Below are 22,943 nucleotides of genomic sequence, written 5' to 3'. Positions count from 1 at the left end.
CTGGCCTGCAGAACTATGAACTGTGACCTGTCCATGTTATAGTACAGTAAAACCTGTCATGAGCGACCTCTGCTATGAGCGACCACCTGTCATTTCCGACCACAATCGTAATGCACGGATCAATTTTACTATATAAACGCTCTGTTATGAACGACCACCTGCTGAACGCGACCAGCGACCGCGATTTCTTGGCAAAATATGCATTTTGACACTGCTATGAACGACCGCATCGCCAAAAATCAAAACAGATTGACACCTCTGACCTTAACTTAATCCTTTGTAAACACTAGAGCTCGGGATAAATGTAGTATGCAAACAAAGTGCACATTAAATAACACTATAGTTGAACAACCATATATCGGGATAAACACCTCTAACCATCATTTAATCCTTTGTAACAAAGACTGCATAAATAGCAAAGATTGCTCTAATAAAGTATTTAAAAATAATTTGTCTTGCTACAGTACCAGTTTTGTGAAATTTACAACTCCAGCGTACGGTGTCATTTGTAAACTGCAGTAAACCAGACTAAAGTACATGTCACTAACCGCCATTGTAGTGCCGAAGTCATGTGAATAGCCAGTAAGAGTAACATCAAAGGGAGTAATGATGGATATACGCAGTCAATTTAGAGGTTTGTATTTTTTCTTTATCTGTATGAAAACTCACAAAACGCCGGTAGTCCTTATGTCCAAGTGAGAAATCGTTTGAAAGGGCTTCAGTGTTGGTTTGAGTACGTCGTTTGCTTTCCAGTTAATCCATAATGCCTGGAGGGTGAATGAGCTCATTGTCTTTAATACTAGTAAGTGAGAATCATTTCCGGATTTTTTTAAAATTATTTTTTATTTCTTTTGTTAGTGTTTCACCAAGCCACAATCTGTTTACGTGGGTGCAGATGGTCGGAACATTTGTTTATCGAGCTATAACGCTGTTGATTTAAACTTCGTCTCAGAATAAATGTACAGTATTGTTTCCTGATGAGTTAATTATGTCTTTTGGTTTCATTCATTGGTACATAATATATATTTATTCCACAATTCCCCAAAACCTGATCAAAACCGATAGTCTTTATAACGTCAACACTAATAACAATGGCAGAATCTCCGCTGAAAAAAAGAAAAATTTTAACACTGGAAGAAAGGATTAATGTCATTGAAAGAAATGAAAAAGGCGAGACCACTCGCAAAATAGCAGTCAGCTTAAGCGTCGGTAAAACGCAAGTTCAAAATGTAATCAAAGACAAGAAGTCCATTAGAAACGAATGGCAGAAAGGTGCACAAGCACAGAGGAAATGTGCCACGGCAGGACGGACAGTTTACGGAGATCTGAACGAGCGAGTAGGGGAGTGGTTTTGTGTCGCAAGGAGTAAAAACATACCAGTAAGTGGGAAGTTGATTCATGAAAGGGCAATAATTGAGATACATGTTCAGACCAAATAGCTGAGTGAAACATGTCAACAAAGAAGTATAATGGATTTCTTTAAAAAAAACAAGTGAATAAGTGTATAAAATAAGATATATACATCATATCTAACTGTTAATTTTTTGTATATATTAATGTGATGTTGAAATATAAATTTTATTCTCATTTGATAGATGTATATCTTTATTATATAAAGATATTTTGAGAGGAATGCATGCATTATTTAACAAGATTCATGAATAAAGGATATGATACATGTACAGTGAGTATGGGTATTATTTATTTTTCAACAATGCTAACTATTGACCCTGAAAACCAGTCCATTTTCACACACCTCTTATGAGAGACCACCTGTCTTGAGAGACCGCTTTTGGTTGGCAGAAGGGGCGGTCTCTCATAACAGGTTTTACTGTATACATATAAAATCTGACCAAAGTTTAATCATTATGCAGAAACTGGAAATACAATTTCACATCCAGTGACCTTGAACTCTGATCCATTGATCGTAGATTCAATAGAAATCTGACTTTTTACAAGTGTTTTGCAACTAAAAAGCTGATTAAAATTGAGTGCTGGGAAGTGTGCTGTAAGTTAACTTATGTGGAGCCAAAAATTAAAATTTTAAGGATATTAAAGCCATGATGAAAGAAAACTGATGAAAGATTTAAAAACAAAACTTTACCAATTTTAAAGTATAAAATCTAGCTTTTATTTAACAGTTTCTATTAGCTAATGTTAGTGATTAAAATCAAATTTAACAATAAAGATGTGTCTTTTTTTTCCCCTTCATGTATTCATAGGTAATCAATGAGACATCACTGTGTTAGTCTTTCCTTGTATTTGTAACTCTACACCAATCCCATCTATACTTGTTTTTACATCTGATTATTTTTCTTTCAAAGATCATCTTACCTGGCATCTCTAATCAATTTGAATTTGAGTCACAATATACTCTTTTAGTGTTTCTTTAGAAAACAGCCACACAACATTAAATTCAACAACAGTTGATTCTACTGGTCATTTTATGAATATTATCCAATCAAATGAATGCATTGAAGCACTGTTTTTATTAAGGACAAGTTGATTAGAATTTATTCTCACTGCACAACCAATCACAAAATGTGTTACATCTTTCATTGCCAACTTAATAAACATACGTGTAGATTTTACAGATAAGCAATGGTACTTGAGAAGGTACTGTATTCCCCCCCAACAAAAAAAATCAACTTAAATGTATAGCAATCTCAGATGTGACCTCTTCATCACAGAAGAAAGCAGAAATCTGTCATGTATGACTTAAGCTTTAATGACCTTGACCTTTGACTTATGGGCCTAAAAAGCAATAGGGAGGTGCCTCTGACCATGTGAAAACTACCTATGAAGTCTAATGAAAACTGGATCCATAAGAACTTATTCACCAGCCTTGAATAAACTGTTCCTGGATGTGTCAAAACAAAGATCAAACCCATTTTCGCATAAATTCCCAAATAGTGTACTAACATGGCATCACTTGGACAATACTATTCAAATTTTAATTTTGTACCTGTTTCTTGTGAAAGACAGGTGCCAGGTGGGCTTGGAAAGTGCTGCGTCTGTCAGTGATAGGCTCAGAAGATGTGATAGATGGACATTCCCAGTCTGTAGTTATAAAAACGACTTTAGAGAAGTCAAGAAAAAATAACTGGCAAAAATGCTGAACAGGTTCATGAATAAATAACAATTGTGGAATTGATGGCTTCCATGCAGGAGCTGGTGCAGACCCTCACTGATATTAATGATTACAATAAATCCTAATCTGCTGGTGCATTATGGTCAATGTGGGTGTATAATATCCCAATCAGTACATTCTCCAAGGCAATATAATGTTTAAATCCCATAGCAAAAGTTTAGAGGTCACTTGGACTGCTCTCAGCAGGATTTTCATTTAAAATGGATCAGAAAAATTACAAATAATTACATAAAATTTTATTCCTTGTTACAGTTAACAAACACTTTTAAAAACAAATAAAAAATTACGCTTATTTTTGTGTGTAATTGCTGAAATTGCCTTTGAACATAGATTGTCTCTGGCAACTGCGGACCTGCAGCCAAGGGAAATAACTCTTGTGTATCATCTTGGAATGTGTAGACTGGTCTATTAATGACTCAGCAAAGATATTGTTTGTGAACTGATTGAGTACAATTAATTAGGTACAATTATTATTAATTATTATTATTATTATTATTATTATTATTATTATCAGACATACTGATGACATTTTGATATATATTGCTCTGAATATGACCAATAGCAGGCTTCACCATTTGAAGAGGTATGCATGACGAGACTGTGCATATGACCAATAGCAGTTACTGTAAATATGACACAGTGAACAAGGCTGAGAACTTTTTGTGTACCCTAAGAGTAACGTTGTTGTTGTTGTTGTAGGGTTTAACGCCATTTTTGAGCACACGATAGGCTATACATGGCGGCCAGTATTAATGGTGGAGGAAGAACCCGGGAAAACCCCAGAAAGAACCATCGACCCACGAGAAGCTACTGGCAAGAATTCTCACATACCCACATTGGCCGAATCCGAGAGTCGAACCCACGCAGACAGAGTTGAGATGGGAGTGATCCATAATGGAGAGCGCTTTAGACCACTCGGCCACTCTGGGCTCCCCCCTAAGAGTAATGAGTCAAAGTTAAGATTCAAATATATTTAAGCAAGTGGAAGAGGATATGGGCACATGGATTTACATATTTTAGGACAAGCTGGCTTGAAACTAAACCTGACCTTCAGAAAGTTGAGCTTGCCTAAAAAATGGTTAGGTAGAAAAGGTTTTCGAAATAGCTTGAATTTTAAGAAAGAGAGAGAGAGAGAGAGAGAGAGAATTAAAATTCAATAACAGAGCTGCATTAATTTAGTTTTAATCGTGTTTCAATATGTACAAGTTTTTTATCTTGCCACTTAAAGTTGAAATGATCATGTATATTAAAGTATGAATCCAGTCGGAAAACTAGGTAAAAGTGAGTTCATCAATGAAATATTCCAAAATATCAATGATTTTGCTAAAATGCATCAAAATATTTGAAAAGCTGACTTTTGTGACTGAGTTTGAGAACAATTATTTTTATCCATTCTATTGTTTGCCAAGCAGCATTTACATATTGGTCTCCTGTTAATTACCACATAAATAAATGATCAAAAAACCACATGTGGCTGTTATATTTTTAGTTCATTGATCATACATTCAATGAAATTCTAGTGGTTAATCATTTGTCATGATTGCCTTTTATTTACAGACACTTTTTAATCTTGTCTCTGTGCAAGTGACTTCGGAACTTGAGCTTGCCCAAGATGAATTTCAGCTTGTACTGGGTGTCACAGAATCGTCACAGAATCGTATAAATCCCTTTATTAATTAGATACATGTACTTTGGGTTTCATTTTTTATGTGTACAATGATACCCGAGGGTATTTTATGTATATTGTACAAATATTTCGAAACAGTGAGTTTGGTTCATCCTATGCCGCACATGCAAAGTGCTTTCAATGGGAAAAACCGATTCATCTAGCCCACAAACGAGGTAGGGCTACATTGTCTGTGTATAAATAACCTCACCGTAGGTCAAAATCTTTATATTATGGAACATCTTGTCAGTAAGCAATCTACTTAAGGACTTGCATGTCTTCAGCTGTAAAGGTATGTGTGAGTTATTTATTAATTTCTTGTGTATAAGTTATAACTATTGTATTACCATGTTTATTTGTGTGATTTTGTATATTTTCTATGTAGCTTCAGTTTACACAGCATAATGCAAATATTTTCATTTCTTGTTTGTGACTTAGCAAGAGATTTATATTAGCAATATAAAGTTGCATTTTTAAGAAACGTTTAGTACCGTAGCATTCTTATCGGGCCCAGGTAGAGTCACTTCTGAACCTATTTATGCTTTGTAATTATTGTGCCAATAATGCAATCTGTATAGCTTACCATACATAACGTCATTACATTTTATCATATATGCCTGTGTCATGTATAGTGCACGGTGTTAGATGTATTTTCAGCTGATCAGAGTCAACGTGGTACCAGTCATAGAGCTAACCATAGAAGCTGACCATAGCAGCTGTAAAATTGAACCATAGCAGCCACTGAGCTGAGTGAACAGTGTTGCTGGTCGAGTAGCAGGTGATTGGGCATTGCTGACCAATTGGTGGGTGCTGATTGCTTGACTGACCAAGGATGACTGGTAGCCAAGTGTGCTGGTGACGGAGTGTGTAACTCCATACACGAAATTTAGCTTTGGGCTAATTTTGGGGTTTGTAATACTCAGTGTTTTGGGATTGTAAAGATATTTTGTATGATATCTGTCCCTTTGTTTTCACCATTTTACTATTTGAGTAAAATACATCATTTTTTTTGTCATGTGAAATTACTGTGAATCATTCACCTTTGTCCTTGTACTGTGTAAGGTTATTTATTGTATTTTCATTTGTTGCATTATTAGGTTCGTGCGGATTGTGTTAATTTGTCCAATATTTGGATCTTATACACAAACGTATTAATCATAATTCTTTTCTCATTCGAGTCATTCATCATTAAACATTGTATTTGTATTGCCATCAAAAGTGTTATGTTATAAATCTGAAATCCAACCCGGTTACCTTGTTACAAATAGTGTCAGAAGTGGAATCTCGGATTTAATGGAGCACTGAAATTATTGTTTAATTATTCTTGTATGATCTTTTGTGTGTTTCAGACATTCTTGACAAGACAGTGAGGTTAAGTAGACATATAGCAATACCTTATTTTTTTGTACACATTTCATGTTTTTGTTGCCTTCTGAGAAGGAAAATAAAGTGTGTTTGTTGAAATTACAGTATACACATTTTTGCACAGCAGTGCACTTTAGGTTGGTGATATCAGATTTTTGAAATGTCATCAATGAAAGAACTTGTGGAACTGGGGAAACAGTTTGGCTTCAAGGGGGATTCTCTTAGAAATTTTGTTCATGAAGAACAGGCATGGGAAAGGAATCAGAGAGAAATAAAAAGGGAAGCCAAGAGGGAGTTGATAGAATTAGAAAAGAAGTCCAAAAGAGAGAAACTAGAGATAGAAAGGGAAACCAAGGAAAGAAAAATGGCTTTTAAAAAGGAGAAGATAGAATTAGAAAAGCAGGCTGAGAAGGAGAAGATAGAATTAGAGAAGGAGAAGATAGAGTTAGAAAACAGGCTAAAAAGGAAAGGGAAGGAGAAAGGGAGAAGATAGAACTGCTTAAAGAAGTAGAGGATAGGAAGTTAGAAAGGGGAAAACATGTGAAGTTAGAAGACTTGGAGATAGAAAATAGAAATAGGGAGAGGGAGTATCAAATAAATTCTGAGCTATTGCAAACTAAAAGGGAGGGGTAACATGATTCTAAATGAGAGGTCAAAAACTGCCCCCGATTCAAGACGACAAAGATAACATGGATAGTTATCTACACAGGTTCAAAAGGTATGCCACTGTACAAAAATGGAAAAAAGATGATTGGTTGCTTCATATTAGTGTGTTGTTGAAGGGTAAAGCATTAGATGTGTATTCACATTTACTCGCAGCCGACTCGCTAAATTACCTCACACTGAAAGAGGCACTTCTGAAGAAATATGATCTAACTGAGCAAGGGTTTCACAAGAAGTTTAAGTATAGCAAACCCGAGAGAGGCGAGACATTCACCCAGTTTGTCAGTAGGACGTGCAATTACTTGCAGCAATGGGTGGAATGTGGTAAAGTCGTCAAGACATTTGAGGGTCTTATCAATTGCTTGCTTCAGGACCAACTATTGACAACTTGTGGCAAGGGATTATATTTATTCTTGAGGGAAAAGTCCTTCACAGATATATATGACATGGCCACACAGGCAGATTTATTCACTGAAGCTCAGAGAAGTTCACACAGTCATCTTGTGAGACAGCAATGGTGGGAATCAGGTGAAGGACCAAAAACACAGGGAATCTGAGAAACCTGGTAGGGATAACCAGAGAAGGCATAAGGATAAGTAATGTTTCACTTGATAGGAGTGGGGTCATATCTCCCCCAATTGTCCTAAACGGAAGGGATCAGTCCAGAGAGTCATGGTGGCCATTGAGGGCAGACGGTTGGCAGATGGAAAACTTGAGGCTAAACAGAAAGCAGTGTACAAGTTAGTGGTGCATGCAGAGATTGGTCGCGATGCTATCCAATTGATTGACACATGTGTTTTCCCTGAAGCAAGGATACCAATGGTGAATGGTGCTTTCAAAAGACAAGAAGTGACCATTTTACAATACTCAGGGTTTAGTCATGAAGCAAAGCCTTGTTCGCAATGACCAATTGCTTGGGTTTCAATTGCCTTGAATGTATGCTACTGGACCAAATGACCGACCATGTTCCTGTCACAAGGATAGTTATTGAAACAGCTTTTCTGACTGAAACCATTTAAGTGTTGTGCATAGCCAACGTGATCTATGAACTTACGATTAGCAATGTACAGGGATTTAGACACCCGATCATGTCTGACTTTCAATTCCCGATCATCCAAGCAGTGCAAACCAGAGCTCAGGTAAAGAAGGATAACAAACCCCTATGTAAATTAAAACTACCGGAAGCCATTACCGATATCTCTTGCAAAGAATTTCTGAATGGGCAAGAACATGACACGTCTTTGAACGTGATCACAGAGAAAACATGACGCTACATGTCTGTGGCATGATGTCCCAGTGCAATATTTCACTATAAACTACCATAATGCAGACATCGTAGCGATATGGCTACAATTGTTAAAGCTAAATTAATTTTTTTTTTAAAACACACAACTTATTTTTTTGGTGCTAAATCTTTAATCATATATAGACTTTGCATTCTATGAACTGTAAACATTCCATACATTTTTTAATGAAATGAAGAGGTATTTCCTAGACACAGTGATATCTGCCATTATAATCCTTTGAGTGGTTAACTTTTGGTTTCAAACTCATTTTATTAACAAAATTCAGACACAGCAGTTAAAACCTTCAAAAGAAATTTGTTTAAACAAAATTATAAAGTAACTTACACTGATTCTATTTTTAAACACAAACTGCTATTTACATACTGTAAGTTCAAAACACAAGTTGGCATGTTTTTATCATGAAATGATAACTTGCGGAAATTGGGCAGCGTTAACTTGCTTGTAAAGGGTTAATGCTCAATCAGCTTTTAAAACATGTCTGTGAATGTGCAAGAGTTGATTTTCAGCACAACTGATAACCAGCTATTTGATGCATGCAATAAATTTCGCCTTGTACTACAACACTGGAACTACCTGGCTAGGGTTGGGGAGCATCTCAACAGTCATATACTGCTAGCCTGGGAGTGTGATCCCTGCAATGGGAATAATGACATCACATTAAGTAAATGGTGTATGCTGGTAGATTTACCTTCATCAGAACTGGCTGAATGGATGGAAGTCCCCATCTGTTCAAGACTGGAAACATCAAAGTCATCCTCCTCTTCTACCTCCGCTGTCTGTGTAATTACCCTCTCAGGTCTTGATTTGGCTGAATCTGTGATAAATGTTTTGTGAAATATTTTACTTCCTCTCATATTTATAGTAGATTAAAAAAGTGCCATGCTGGATACATCTAATTGATGGTCAGTTCAAAGTCAATCCACAATGAAGTGTACACCTTTTAATAGGGAAACAACATTAAAGATACAGGTAAGTAAAATCTCATGGAGTTCATGGTGTGAATATTTGTCTATGTACCTGCAGTAATGTCGTGTATTGGTTAGATTTTCAATGTATCTGATAAATTCATAATTTTACTACTACACTATCACTGGCCTTCAACCAATCAGACACCACTACCTGACTCATCTGAATTGGTGATTTACACAAAACTAGCCCATACTGTTATTTTTGTTACAATTTTTTCATCGCCGAAAATGTCAACTATGCCATTAAAAAGAGCACATAAATATACCAGCAACCTATCTACAGTCTAAAATGAAGCTTAACCTCTTTTAAGCAGCAAGTCAAGGAAAAGAATGTTTCAGCTTCATAAAGATGAATTCGTGAAAGGTAGCGGAACACATAAAGTGGGAGAGAGCAAGGAAACCTGGCTTAAAATGATAAGGGCTTTTCAGGAAATGTGACTACAGTGACTACACTGTAATGATGTCTATCACAACCTTATAGAGAAACCACCTTATAATGAAGTACATAATACATATACAGTACTCCCTCATTATAATGCTTCCCTGGTATCCTTAGAATATACAACAATATCTATGCGACTACCTTATTTGATTATACCCCATTTGCCAGCCTATAACTCTATGCATGTTGACCAGTAAGTCTGACCTCTGTCTTATACTAGTACTCTCAATCAATGTATATATGGATTATGATATTAAAATCACTTTATTTTATGTCATGTAATTTTCTGCATGTAAAAAATACATCTATTTTCCAAAGTAAGAAAAAATATGTGTAAGAAAATTGATTGTCATTTTAGGGAAGAGATTGTGAATGAAAAAATATACAACATGACATCGAGAATAGCCATAGACATCGAGAATACCCATAAGAAAGACATGGGCAATCCATTGCATTTTTATTCTTGCACCTCATAATCAAATAAAACATGCCTTGACACAAGAGAGAGAGAGAGAGAGAGAGAGAGAGAGAGAGAGAGATTAAATTAGGTGAATATTAGCAAATATTGCACACAAAAAAAGAAATTACCATGGGGATGCTCATCTGTTTTGTCCTGCAAAAACTCTCTTATTCTTTCCACCCATAAATAGATGATGCTCTCTCCTATATTTTCACTACAAAAAGAAAAAGTTACAAATCTGTGAAAAAAGAGTAAGGCATAAAACTACATTGACCCAAACTTTTAGACTGCTGATGTTATTGGTTTGGTTGATTTTAACAACACTTTAACACATTAGTGGCTATACCATTCTGAGGAAATGGGACCAATGATCCTTTCCCATGGCCACACAGAGGCAGACAACCAGAGCTGACAAGAGTGGGTAATGAACCCAAGATCCCTAGATTACAAGTCTAATGCTCAATCAAGTGAGCCACCATGGCTTCCAGAATAAGACTACATTAATCACTACAATGAAATGAATCAAACTACTGGTTGCCCAATGACAATAACTGATGACAATTGCTAACTACTGTAATATTACTTTTAATAGATTACCATGACAATACCTGATGACAATTGCTAACTACTGTAGTATTACTTTTAAAAGATTACAATGACAATAACTGATGACAAATGCTAACTATTGTAGTATTACTTTTAATAGATTACCATGACAATAACTGATGACAAATGCTAACTATTGTAGTATTACTTTTAATAGATTACCATGACAATAAATGATGACAATTGCTAACTGCTCTAGTATTACTTTTAATAGATTAACATGGCAATAACTGATGACAATTGGTAACTATTGTAACAGTAGTATTATTTTTAATACATTACAGTGACAATAACTGATGACAATTGCTAAATACTGTAGTATAACTTTTAATAGATTACAATGACAATAACTGATGACAAATGCTAACTATTGTAGTATTACTTTTAATAGATTACCATGACAATAAATGATGACAATTGCTAACTGCTCTAGTATTACTTTTAATAGATTACAATGACAATAATTGATGACAACGGCTAACTAATGTAGTATTACTTTTAATAGATTACAATGACAATAATTGATGACAATGGCTAACTAATGTAGTATTACTTTTAATAGATTACAATGACAATATGCAGCCTGGTGTGTTATAAAATAGGTGATGCTTCTGACATGTAAAGACTGATTCAAGAAATAAATATGTTCATATCATATGAGAGAATAAAAAAGGCATAGAATGTGCACCAATCTATCACAAACAGACAACTAAATTATGAAAGAAAATCTTAATTAAAATAGGTTGATCTGTACAATTACAGAGTATGTGTACAGTGGTTCCTCTCTTATTTGCCCCCCTCCCCTGGATTCTACTTTATGTAGCCAGAATTTCTTGGCACTAAAATGTCTGTGTTCAGATGTAACTTTCTAGGATGGTCACCCCTCTAACATAGCCAGTGGCTGGCATATTAGTGCAAAAACTGTCAAATTTATGCCATAAAATGTGGCCACATAATGCGGTTTGAAGACAGAAATCTCAGATATTTCTTGATTTCTAAATTCAACATACCTATAAAGTAATTTACTTCCATACAAAGTGGTAGGTAATTTTATCCTTACCACTGTGTGTTCATTAAAATGTTAGGTTTTTTTCACCTTGATAACTACTGGGTGTTATTACCATAAATAATGATCAAGATGACAAAACCTAACCAATGAAAAGCATTGTATTATTCATCTCAAGTCAGCATGACATACAGTTGACATAAAATAAAAATGGTAAGTTAGCAGTAGTGGCTTCTCTTTCATAGATTAGGAAATGCTGAAAAGGTACCAGACAAAACCCATTCAATCACGTAACTCTTTTATTTTAAAAAAAATCAACATTTTGTGTAATAACTACAAATTGCCAATGATGGAATATGTTATTGCAAAAAGTACAAAATGTCGACAAACATTCTCAGTTCAGTTGGAAAAGTAAAAGTAATTCAACTAAATAAAAAGAGGGAGAGTCCTTTCATCACTGCTGAGAAATCTGATGTCAGAAAGATTCAGCAAAACCAAATATGTTCTGTCAAGAGTATTTTTTATTATTCAAATAAGAGCACATCATATAAAGTTACTGCAATGAGTTAAGAAGTTATTGGAAGGTACATGTAGTGTCATTTTCAACTCATCAGACGTACAATACCAGAGTTGAGAAGTTAAGGTAGGTAGTGTCATTTTCAACTCTCCAGATGTACAATGCCAGAGTTGAGAAGTTAAGGTAGTTAGTGTCATTTTCAACTCTCCAGATGTACAATGCCAGAGTTGAGAAGTTAAGGTAGGTAGTGTCATTTTCAACTCTCCAGATGTACAATGCCAGAGTTGAGAAGTTAAGGTAGGTAGTGTCATTTTCAACTCTCCAGATGTACAATGCCAGAGTTGAGAAGTTAAGGTAGGTAGTGTCATTTTCAACTCTCCAGATGTACAATGCCAGAGTTGAAAAGTTAAGGTACATAGTGTCATTTTCAACACTCTACATAAGCATATATGTAATCCACATAAGCATATTTACTTGCCTCTTGGAAAAATACAACTGCTGAGGCATTAAGCAATGGAAATTCTGAAGGCCTGCATTTACTGGATAGGATGCAAGGTAGTTTTGAAACATGTTATATAGCATATTATCTAACTTTGGTCACTCATACCAGAATATGTCTGCCAAGGCTCCTTCTACATTTTTTCTTTCTGCTCCTTTCAGCCAGGGTGCACTAACAAAACAAGAGGAATAGATGAATTGCTGTGCTTGAATTTTTCAATACATTTTAAAATCTTTTTCATAAATTCGTATATTTTCATTGAAACGTTCTTTTCTTCCAATGTACAAGTTTCAAGCTAATGTGATGTTAAAGTCATGAATTACATCCACACACAAACACAGACATGCACAAATACACACACATACACATTCACAGGCAGGGTTAAAACAAAACACAGACATGCACAAATAAACACACACATTCACAGGCAGGCTTACAATAAATACAGACATGCACAAATACACACACACATTCACAGGCAGGGTTACAAAACTTCTGGTATTTTAAAATGATAATCTTAATTTATAATTAGTGCTGTAACGATAGACATATGTGTTAGTAATACAGATATATATCCTATTATATGTGTATAATAATCCATTGAAACAACATAAAAATTATATACAGTCATAAAATTTTGTAACAATGCTGACACTTGCAATTAGTTGAAGTCATTGGATTTGTTGACTGATCTCATTATTTCATACTTTATTATTGTATTTCATATTATGGTCATTGTTATAAAATATTATACATTGTGTACTTATTCAAAAGACTATATCAATTACAATGATAACTGTACTGTACATAAAATGCAATGATGACCCTCCCTTACACGAAATGCAATGACGGTTCTCACTTATATAGCACTCTGTGCATGAAATGCAATGTACATGTACTGTATAAAAGAAATGCAATGATTACTCTCCCTTATATGAAATGCAATGGAAAGCCTCCCTTACATGACATGCAATGACAAACCATCCTTACATGAAATGCAATAATAGCTCTCCCTTACATGAAATGCAATGATAAACCTCCCTAACAAGAAATGCAATGATAAAACTCCTTTACATGAAATGCAATGATAAACCTCCCTGACAAGAAATGCAATGATAAAACTCCTTTACATGAAATGCAATGATAAACCTCCCTGACAAGAAATGCAATGATAACCATCCCTTACAATAAATGCAATGATAATCCTCCCTTACATGAAATGCAATGATAATCCTCCCTTACATGAAATGCAACGATTAATCTCCCTCACAAGAAATGCATTGATTACTCTCCCTTAAATGAAATGTAATGCTTTCTCTCTCTTCCATGAAATGAAATGATTACTCTCCCTTATATGAAATGCAATAAACAACATCCCTTACAAGAAATGCAAGTATTAACATCCCTTACAAGAAATGCAATAATAAACATCCTTTACATGAAATGCAATAATAAACCTCTCTTACATGAAATGCAATAATAAACCTCTCTTATATGAAATACAATGATAAACCTCTCTTACATGAAAAGCAATAATAAACCTCTCTTACATGAAATGCAATGATAAACCTCTCTTACATGAAATGCAATAATAAACCTCTCTTACATGAAATGCAATAATAAACATCCTTTACATGAAATGTAATAATAAACCTCTCTTACATGAAATGCAATGATAAACCTCTCTCACATGAAAGGCAATGATAAACATTCCTTACAAGAAATGCAATGATAAACCTCTCTTACATGAAATGCAATGATTACTCTCCCTTACATGAAATGCAATGATAGCACTCCCTCACATTAAATGCAATGACAGCACCCTGTACATGAAATGCAATGATTACTCTCCCTTACATGAAATGCAATGATAGCTCCCCCTTATGTAAAATGCAATAATAGCTCTCCTTTACATGAAAAGCAATGATAATCCTCCCTTACATAAAATGTTATGATAGCTCTCCCTCACATTAAATGCAATGATAGCACTTGCTCACATTAAATGCAATGACAGCACTCTGTACATGAAATGCAATGATTACTCTCCCTTACATGAAATGCAATGATAGCACTCCCTCACATTAAATGCAATGACAGCACCCTGTACATGAAATGCAATGATTACTCTCACTTATGTGAAATGCAATGATAGCACTCCCTTACATAAAATGCAATGATAAACCTCCCTTACATGAAATGCAATGATAATACTCCCTTACATTAATTGCAATGACAGCACTCTGTACATGAAATGCAACGACTACACTCATTTACTTGAAATGCAATGATAGCTCCCTCTTACATGTAATGCAATGGTAGCACTCCCTTACATGAAATGCAATGATAGCTCCCTCTTACATGAAATGCAATTGTAGCACTCCCCTACATGAAATGCAATAATGGCTATCCCATACACAAAATGCAACATTTCTTTTGGCAAGTTATTGTAAATATGTAGACCTGGAATTTCAAAGTTCTCCAAAATATGAACCTTTATTGGTGCCTGTTAGATGTACTTATTTTAATCAGATTGAATGAATCATACCAGTAACAATGTATCATATTGGGACTTCTGTATTATTTCAGTAACATGTATCATCTTGTGACTTATGTATCATACTAGTAACAAGTATTATACTGGGACTAATGTAAGTAACATGTATCATTTTGGGACTTCTGTATCATAACAGCAAGGTGTTTTATAATGGGACTTCTGTATCATACCAGTAACAAGTAGTATATTGGGACTTCTGTATCATACCAGTAACATGTATCATTTTTGGACTTATGTATCATACCTGTAACAAGTATTATATTGGGACTTCTGCATCATATCAGTAACATGTATCATTTTGGGACTTCTGCATCCTACCAGTAACATGTACCATACTGGGACTTCTGTATCACCATTTAATTTATATTTCATAGTCATTGCACAGCTCTTTAACAATAACTATCCTTTGGAGGAATGAGGAAGGATTTTTAACAGAATACTAACTTGAGGCAATATTGTTGTGGAGTGAGGAGGGATTTTCAAAAGAATGCTTACTTGAGCTGATAGTGTGTAGGAGTGAGGAGGGATTTTAAACAGGACACTTACTTGAGCTGATATTGTGGAGGTGATTGACTGGGGTATTCTTCTGGCATATGTACCTGTTAGAAGATTAATAAACTCTGGATATAAAACACCAATTGTATAAAAATACAGATATTAAACTTTTATTTTATATTCATGATGCAACAGCTCTATGGTTAATAATAATAATAATAATAATAATAATAATACATTTTGTAACTTTCATGTCTGATAGACTATAATGAGCACCCATTATGGTTTTATGAAAAAATTCAGTCATGCTTGCAGACATATCACATCCATCCCCAGAATGTATACATTTATAAATGCATACAGCCTTGCGATAATCAATATAGAGATATTAATAGTATACATTTCAATTCTCTGCTTACCGCTGCTGATCATATTTCAATAGGCACATTTAGTATGCCATAAATAAATCTGAATTACATTAAAAAATATATAAATCCACTTACTGCACATTCAAAACTTAAAAGATATTTAAATGTCAACTACAATTAAATGTTAACAAAACACATATCTGAGTTATGAATGACATATATATTACTGTAAAGATAATGATAAATTCAAAGTTCAAATCAAACTGCCATCTATAAAGTACCATTATTCTTCATCAATACACTCAGTAGCAAAATCTCTTATTTTCATGCAACCAAGTTGCATTTGTACAATCAAATACATTTGTTTATTACTTTGTTATTGTTTATCCATTTGTTTATTTCTATATTTGTTATTTGCTGTTGTCAATTTAGCAATTAAGTTTTATCCTGTGCAATAAATTTTCTTACTTCACACATTTCCCAATGAATATTATGACCATATAGGTCATTAAAAAGGGAACATCATGACCATACAGGTCACTATAAAGGGAACATCATGACCATACTGGTCATTATAAAGGGAACATCATGACCATACAGGTCACTATAAAGGGAACATCATGACCATATAAGTCATTATAAAGGGAACATCATGACCATACAGGTCATTATAAATGGAACATCAAGGCCATACAGGTCATTATAAAGGGAACATCATGACCATACAGGTCATTATAAAGGGAACATCACAACCATACAGGTCATTATAAAAGGAACATCATGACCATACAGGTCATTAGAAAGGGAACATCATGACCATATAGGTCATTATTAAGGGAACATCATGACCATACAGGTCACTATAAAGGGAACATCATGACCATATAGGTTATTATAAAGGGAACATCATGACCATACAGGTCACTATAAAGGGAACATCATGACCATATAGATCATTATAAAGGGAACATCATGACCATACAGGTCATTATAAATGGAACATCAAGGCCATACAGGTCATTATAAATGGAACATCAAGGCCATACAGGTCATTATAAAGGGAACATCATGACCATACAGGTCATTATAAAGGGAACATCATGACCATACAGGTCATTATAAAGGGAACATCACAACCATACAGGTCATTATAAAGGGAACATCATGACCATACAGGTCATTATAAAGGGAACATCACAACCATACAGGTCATTATAAAAGGAACATCATGACCATACAGGTCATTAGAAAGGGAACATCATGACTATATAGGTCATTATAAAGGGAACATCATGACCATACAGGTCATTATAAAGGGAACATCATGACCATACAGGTCATTATAAAGGGAGCATCATGACCATACAGGTCATTATAAAGAGAACATCATGACCATACAGGTCATTATAAAAGGAACATCATGACCATACAGGTCATTATAAAAGGAACATCATGACCATACAGGTCATTATAAAGGGAACATCACAACCATACAGGTCATTATAAAAGGAACATCATGACCATACAGGTCATTATAAAAGGAACATCATGACCATACAGGTCATTATAAAATGAACATCATGACCATATAGGTCATTATAACAGAAACGTCATTTTCATACAGGTCATTATAAATGGAAAAATTAATCAATTCAATTTCATGCAAATTCATGCTTTATAAAAAAAAGAGTTTTTTAGGAATTTGAAATAATTAATTTTGATTGTACTGATTTATTGAGTTTAAAGTTCTTCAGCTTATAAACAGATCATATAAACCATAAATACAATTATATTTTTAAAAAGTATTAAATTTATATGTAACTAGCTCCAAATAATTAACTGGTAGTTTTGAACAGTTAACAACAAATATTTTGATTGGTTTTCAATTTATAAAGACAAATGTTGTCTTTGCATTAATTGTAGTATATGTAGATAAACGGGTCAGCATATAAATGGATCCACGTGTTCCAAGTTTATGGGATTTTCTTATTACCTGTAGACACAGAGACCATCTTGGTTTTTCCTGTTCATCTGTAATGTTGATACAATACACCTTGTTGGCTGCATCTACCACACACCATTCAGCACCATAGATGGCTGATAATGCCTCCACCTCATCAGCCTGTTATATATACAAATGTTAAAATTCACTCTATAAAAAAAAACTGTGGTACAAAGTACATTATAGCTGGTAGAAAAAAAATATGGTAAGCCCTCTTCCATGTACACAAAACCTATTGTCTATGTACAGTAAGCTCTTGTTCCATTATTGGTGAGCCCTTTGTCCATGTACAGGAAGCCCTTTTTCCCTTTAGAGTAAGCCCTAAATTCATGAGGATATGTCTGCATTGAGTGTAGGACTATAAGTATTCTAATGAAGACAAATGTTCAAATATTTTAAATCTATCACACATATGTATTGGGCATGTAATATTTCCTCCTAAAATAAACTTGCATAAATTTGGTTTGGGTAAAGACAGATGGTTATATTACAGGCAGTCAATAATATCTCCAACTGTTATATATTATTAAAGTTTATAATTTAAGGTTTGTCAAATAAATAATTAATTTGACAGACTTAATATCTTATTAGATATGACATGTCTATTAAGTGATGACACAGCACATTCCAGCTATCTCATTAATCTAGTCATGTACTTTTTGCCATTATTATAGGCTATTCAATTAATTATATTTTATTTGCACTGAATAACTGTATCCTGGATTCCATGAAATACAAAGTATATAAAAGAAACATTTATTATTTTGCAAGTCAAACAATTATTCGATGTTTAAAGAGATATAAAAAAAAAAATTTTTTTAAAAGATTAACAATTGTAATAAAAAGTTGTTTACACATTATGATTTTTATAAAATCAACTTCTAACACATCTTTGTTAATCAATGAACAGTGAGAGAGAGACAGAGACAGAGACAGAGAGGGAGAACTATTAACATTAATTTGGTTTATGTTAGTGTCCTATATTACATACTGTTTCTTTGATAATCTTGTGATTGGTTCATTGATCTTTCTTTTTAACTGAATAAAGAGCATCAGTGACAGGAAAATACCAAATGTCTGCATTTTAATTTGTAAATATTTCAATGTTTTTATTTTGGTAGAGTTATTTTAAGCCATTTTAAAATCTTGTATTTTAAAAACCATTATGTAAAAATATTTTCTGCCAATACATTGTGTTTTCAGTTCTTTATAAGTGATTTATCATTAAACAGTATCAAGAAGTGCATTAAAAATTACTACCATCTCTGTTTTGCATTATGTGAATTCATTTCAGAAGTTTTCACTCTGTTGATGTCAGTAAACTGGATGTATTGCTTTGTGTTCATCACTTCATGCAACTTTCTGTACATTTTGACAACTGCATGTATCAAGTCTTTTATTTAACTGTAGAAGATAATTGTTTGCAACTTATACAGGGTCTAGTCTTTTGTTTTTATAGGTAGACTGTGTTATATCTGGAATCAGAATGAGGATTGGCAATTAGTAAATTTACACCTACTAAAATATCTAATATTTAAATTTGCACATAATCAGTAATTTGTGCTGAAGGTCACAGGTTTAAAAGAATTTCAAGGTGGGGGGGTGCTTGTTATACATTATGGATTGATCATATCATTTTGATAAATCAACATTTTGTTTTAGTGATAATAAGTTTTGACATGCCTCTGATCTGGAACTGCAAAATGACTGTAGCCTAGCTCTGTTCCAGTATGAATCATACCTCACCGAGTCTTTACCTGACATCTTTTGTTAACTGTATGCCACACATTGCAAAGAAAGACAATATTTATTTTAAAATCAATGATGAAAAAAAATGAAAAAGAGAAATAATGTAAACTAGTTACATTGTAAGGTGCATGGTTGTGATGTGAATCTATACTGTATACACCATGCAAGATACATACCATTGTAATAACCATAACAATAATAATATGATACAAAGTAACAAAATTCTCTAAATCAAAAGTATGTCATTCTCTAGATCATAAATATGTCATACAATTAAACTAAAGATTTGTATCATTTTTCTATTATATGCTAAACATTCCACAATAATGCTGTATGAACAGAAGCATCTTAACCATAGAAATGTTTAATTCATAATCACCATGCCAGCATCTTGATTAAACTTTAAAAAATATAAGTAATGTACATTTTATTATTATTATTATTGCAAATACAAATAACTGGTAAATATAAGTGTAAGTGTTTGACAAACACATAAATTACTATTACTAAAACCAAATTATTTAAAAATCTGATTTTAAAATTATGAAAAAATAGCAGCCAGTTTTTAACATTTTGTTTTTAATTCATCATTGATCTTGCAAAAAATATACTGTAATCTGAATATTTTAATTAATACTCAGTCTACATTGTTTATTAGTCTATTTTAAGCTATAGATAATTTTATTTTGGACTTTACCTTGTCTAAAAACAAGTACATGTTGTTCCCGACTAGAGACGATATTTTTATTTTGGTAAACAAATTATACATAGTTAATATTTTCTTAATTAGTGTGGGTTAAATATTAGGATCATTTTTTGGCCTGAATCATGGACATTATGTTTACCATGTTCTTAAGCATAATTTTATTAACATAATCTTGTAAAATAGAATTTCCCATTAAGTAACTATTTTAAATAGAAAATGCTAATTGTGACCAAGGTCAAGTTTGCAATACTGTCAGTTCTTATAAATTTTCACTTTGTATTACAGGGAAATAAATTATTTGTTGTATTTTACAAAAGTTGTGGTTTCTGATATTTTCTATTACTTAGTTTTATAATACAGAGTCATAATATGTTTAATAATAATAATAATAATAATAATAATGGTGATGATAACGAGTTTACTTGCTCATTCAAACATAATCAAATCATTGACATTTTAAAATAATATATAATTATGAAGTTTAAGAAATATTATTCAACCATTTGTTATTAGATTGCATTATTTTGGCATGTATGGCATATAATTACAAAAATATTATAAAGTCTACATTCAACTTACATTATATTTTCATGATCATAATTTCTTCCCTGTATTTTTGTATCCATTATTTTAATTTCACTGGATGTACTAATTTTATTTCACCTGCGTGAGCATCCGCTCCACTCTATGCACCTTACACTGTACATTAGGCTGCCAAGTATACTAAAAAAGGACAATTTCTTAAACAGTGCACTCCCAGTTCACGACCTTATTTTTCCAAATTAGAAATGTTTGTGCAGGTGGAACAAAGTTTGGTTTGAAATTTGTAAGGTTTAAATTTTTAAATAATCTTCAGCTTCATAGTAACTACAGGGGCTCCTGTGATAGAAAGTATTTACTTGGCACTGGAGGTGGGATACGATTCGCAATGGACACTAGCCAGCTTTAGTGGCAATATGTACCTGACGGGTCAGATTTTCATTATTAACCTCCATTATAAAATATAACCACGAACAAAATGTTATTCATCATCACACTGTTCGTTCAGAAGTCTTTATATTAATCCAGATTTCGGATGAATGGTACACACGTGCTAAACTTTTCAATTAATTGGAAACGTCAACACATAGACGCCATGATGATGTCATGTGACCAAAGTTTCCCCACGTGTAAGATTATGTATTCGGAACCACACGAAATATATCTGCAGGACTAATAATGTTAACTTAGATGCATGTCGGCACAGTAATTTATACGGGGTGGGGGAATCCACAGTTTGTTCACCGATTATATATCCGGAGAAGTAAACCGTAATCAATTGGGACATCCTTAACTATTTTTTACGCTTGGATTGAGATGGAACTGGCGGCTTATGGTCATTCCGTACCCACGTGGATTCGTACCCAGTAGAAATTGGTTGTTTCGTACCCAAGGTGATGGTAGTTTCGTACTCAAGGTGATGTCAATTCGTACTTATTATTGTACACGGTCAAATATACCATATTGTCAAATTTACCGCTCCCTCTCTAATTACTAACCTATATTTTGTCTAATAAACTGTTCCTACCATACACAAGTAAACCATATCAGGACAAAAATTTGTCCAAGCACTGATAAACAGTTGTATTGTTTTCACTGAACAATATCACACACACACACACACACACACACACACACATATATATATATATATATATATATATATATATATATATATATATATATATATATATATAATTCACATTGCAAGTAAACAAAAAAATAAGAAAACGTTGACCAGGTTTAAATAATTGAATAGGTCCTTTCTTTAGTTGCAAGTAAAGGGAAAAAGAAAACGTTGACCAGGCTTAAATAATTTAATAAGTCCTTTCCTTAGCAGTCGTTCAAATCGACAAACATTGTCATTTTTCTTGGTTTTTTTTTTCAATAATGACTAACATGGCTGGAACAATTGCAAATGTTTAGCTACTCAAAGCAAATAGAAATTCGGTGATATTTTAATAATGGGCTGAAAGCAGATAAAATGGTGTTGCTTAAGTAAGTTTGTCGATCGTCTCCAATGACCAATACTGATGTTAATTTCAACTTTTGTTGGCTGTTGCTCCCTGGTACTCATACTGTGGACCGCGGTATACTATCCGGACAGCCAAGCCATTTTTATGTTGACTGTCTGCCGCAAAAACATACTTGTGCAAAAGTTTTGGACAATTTCACCGATTATAAGAAGCTAACAAGTAAGTGACATAACTGAAATTCTCATTTGAAATAACTGAAATCGGCGAGTGAAATTTTATTTTCATTGCTTGGCATAATATGTTTTATTTTGTTATCCTTCTAAATACAAAGCACATAAATACTGTCTTAGAGAGAAAGGGGTGGCTAAATTTAACTTGGCACTGCATTTTACATATATTTACTT

General features: G+C 33.5%; 1 protein-coding gene across 2 annotated transcripts in view; it reads right to left on the bottom strand.

Moving 5' to 3' along the window:
- Positions 1-21,664, bottom strand: part of LOC149782890 (protein IMPACT-like) — a 34,164-nt gene extending 12,500 nt beyond the window's left edge. Inside the window, exons 1-7 of one of the 2 annotated variants that reach the window (XM_089934435.1) lie at positions 21,487-21,664; positions 18,061-18,189; positions 15,751-15,803; positions 12,759-12,821; positions 10,151-10,236; positions 8,841-8,966; positions 2,966-3,060 (exon numbers count right to left, since the gene is read on the bottom strand). In XM_089934435.1, coding sequence (XP_089790561.1) covers positions 2,966-3,060; positions 8,841-8,966; positions 10,151-10,236; positions 12,759-12,821; positions 15,751-15,803; positions 18,061-18,189; positions 21,487-21,519 — 585 coding nt within the window. In that variant the 5' untranslated portion in view covers positions 21,520-21,664. Of the gene's footprint in view, positions 1-2,965; positions 3,061-8,840; positions 8,967-10,150; positions 10,237-12,758; positions 12,822-15,750; positions 15,804-18,060; positions 18,190-21,103; positions 21,198-21,486 lie in introns of those variants that run through there. The other variant, XM_089934437.1, reaches the window with a different exon arrangement.
- Positions 21,665-22,943: the final 1,279 nt, after the last annotated feature.

This window comes from Sinohyriopsis cumingii, chromosome 15 (genome assembly GCF_028554795.1).
Source record: "Sinohyriopsis cumingii isolate HCF-2022 chromosome 15, ASM2855479v2, whole genome shotgun sequence".
Classification (NCBI taxonomy): Eukaryota; Metazoa; Mollusca; class Bivalvia; order Unionida; family Unionidae; genus Sinohyriopsis; species Sinohyriopsis cumingii.
The sequence above is the reverse complement of the archived record's forward strand: the minus strand, read 5'-3'. Positions and strand labels throughout refer to the sequence as shown.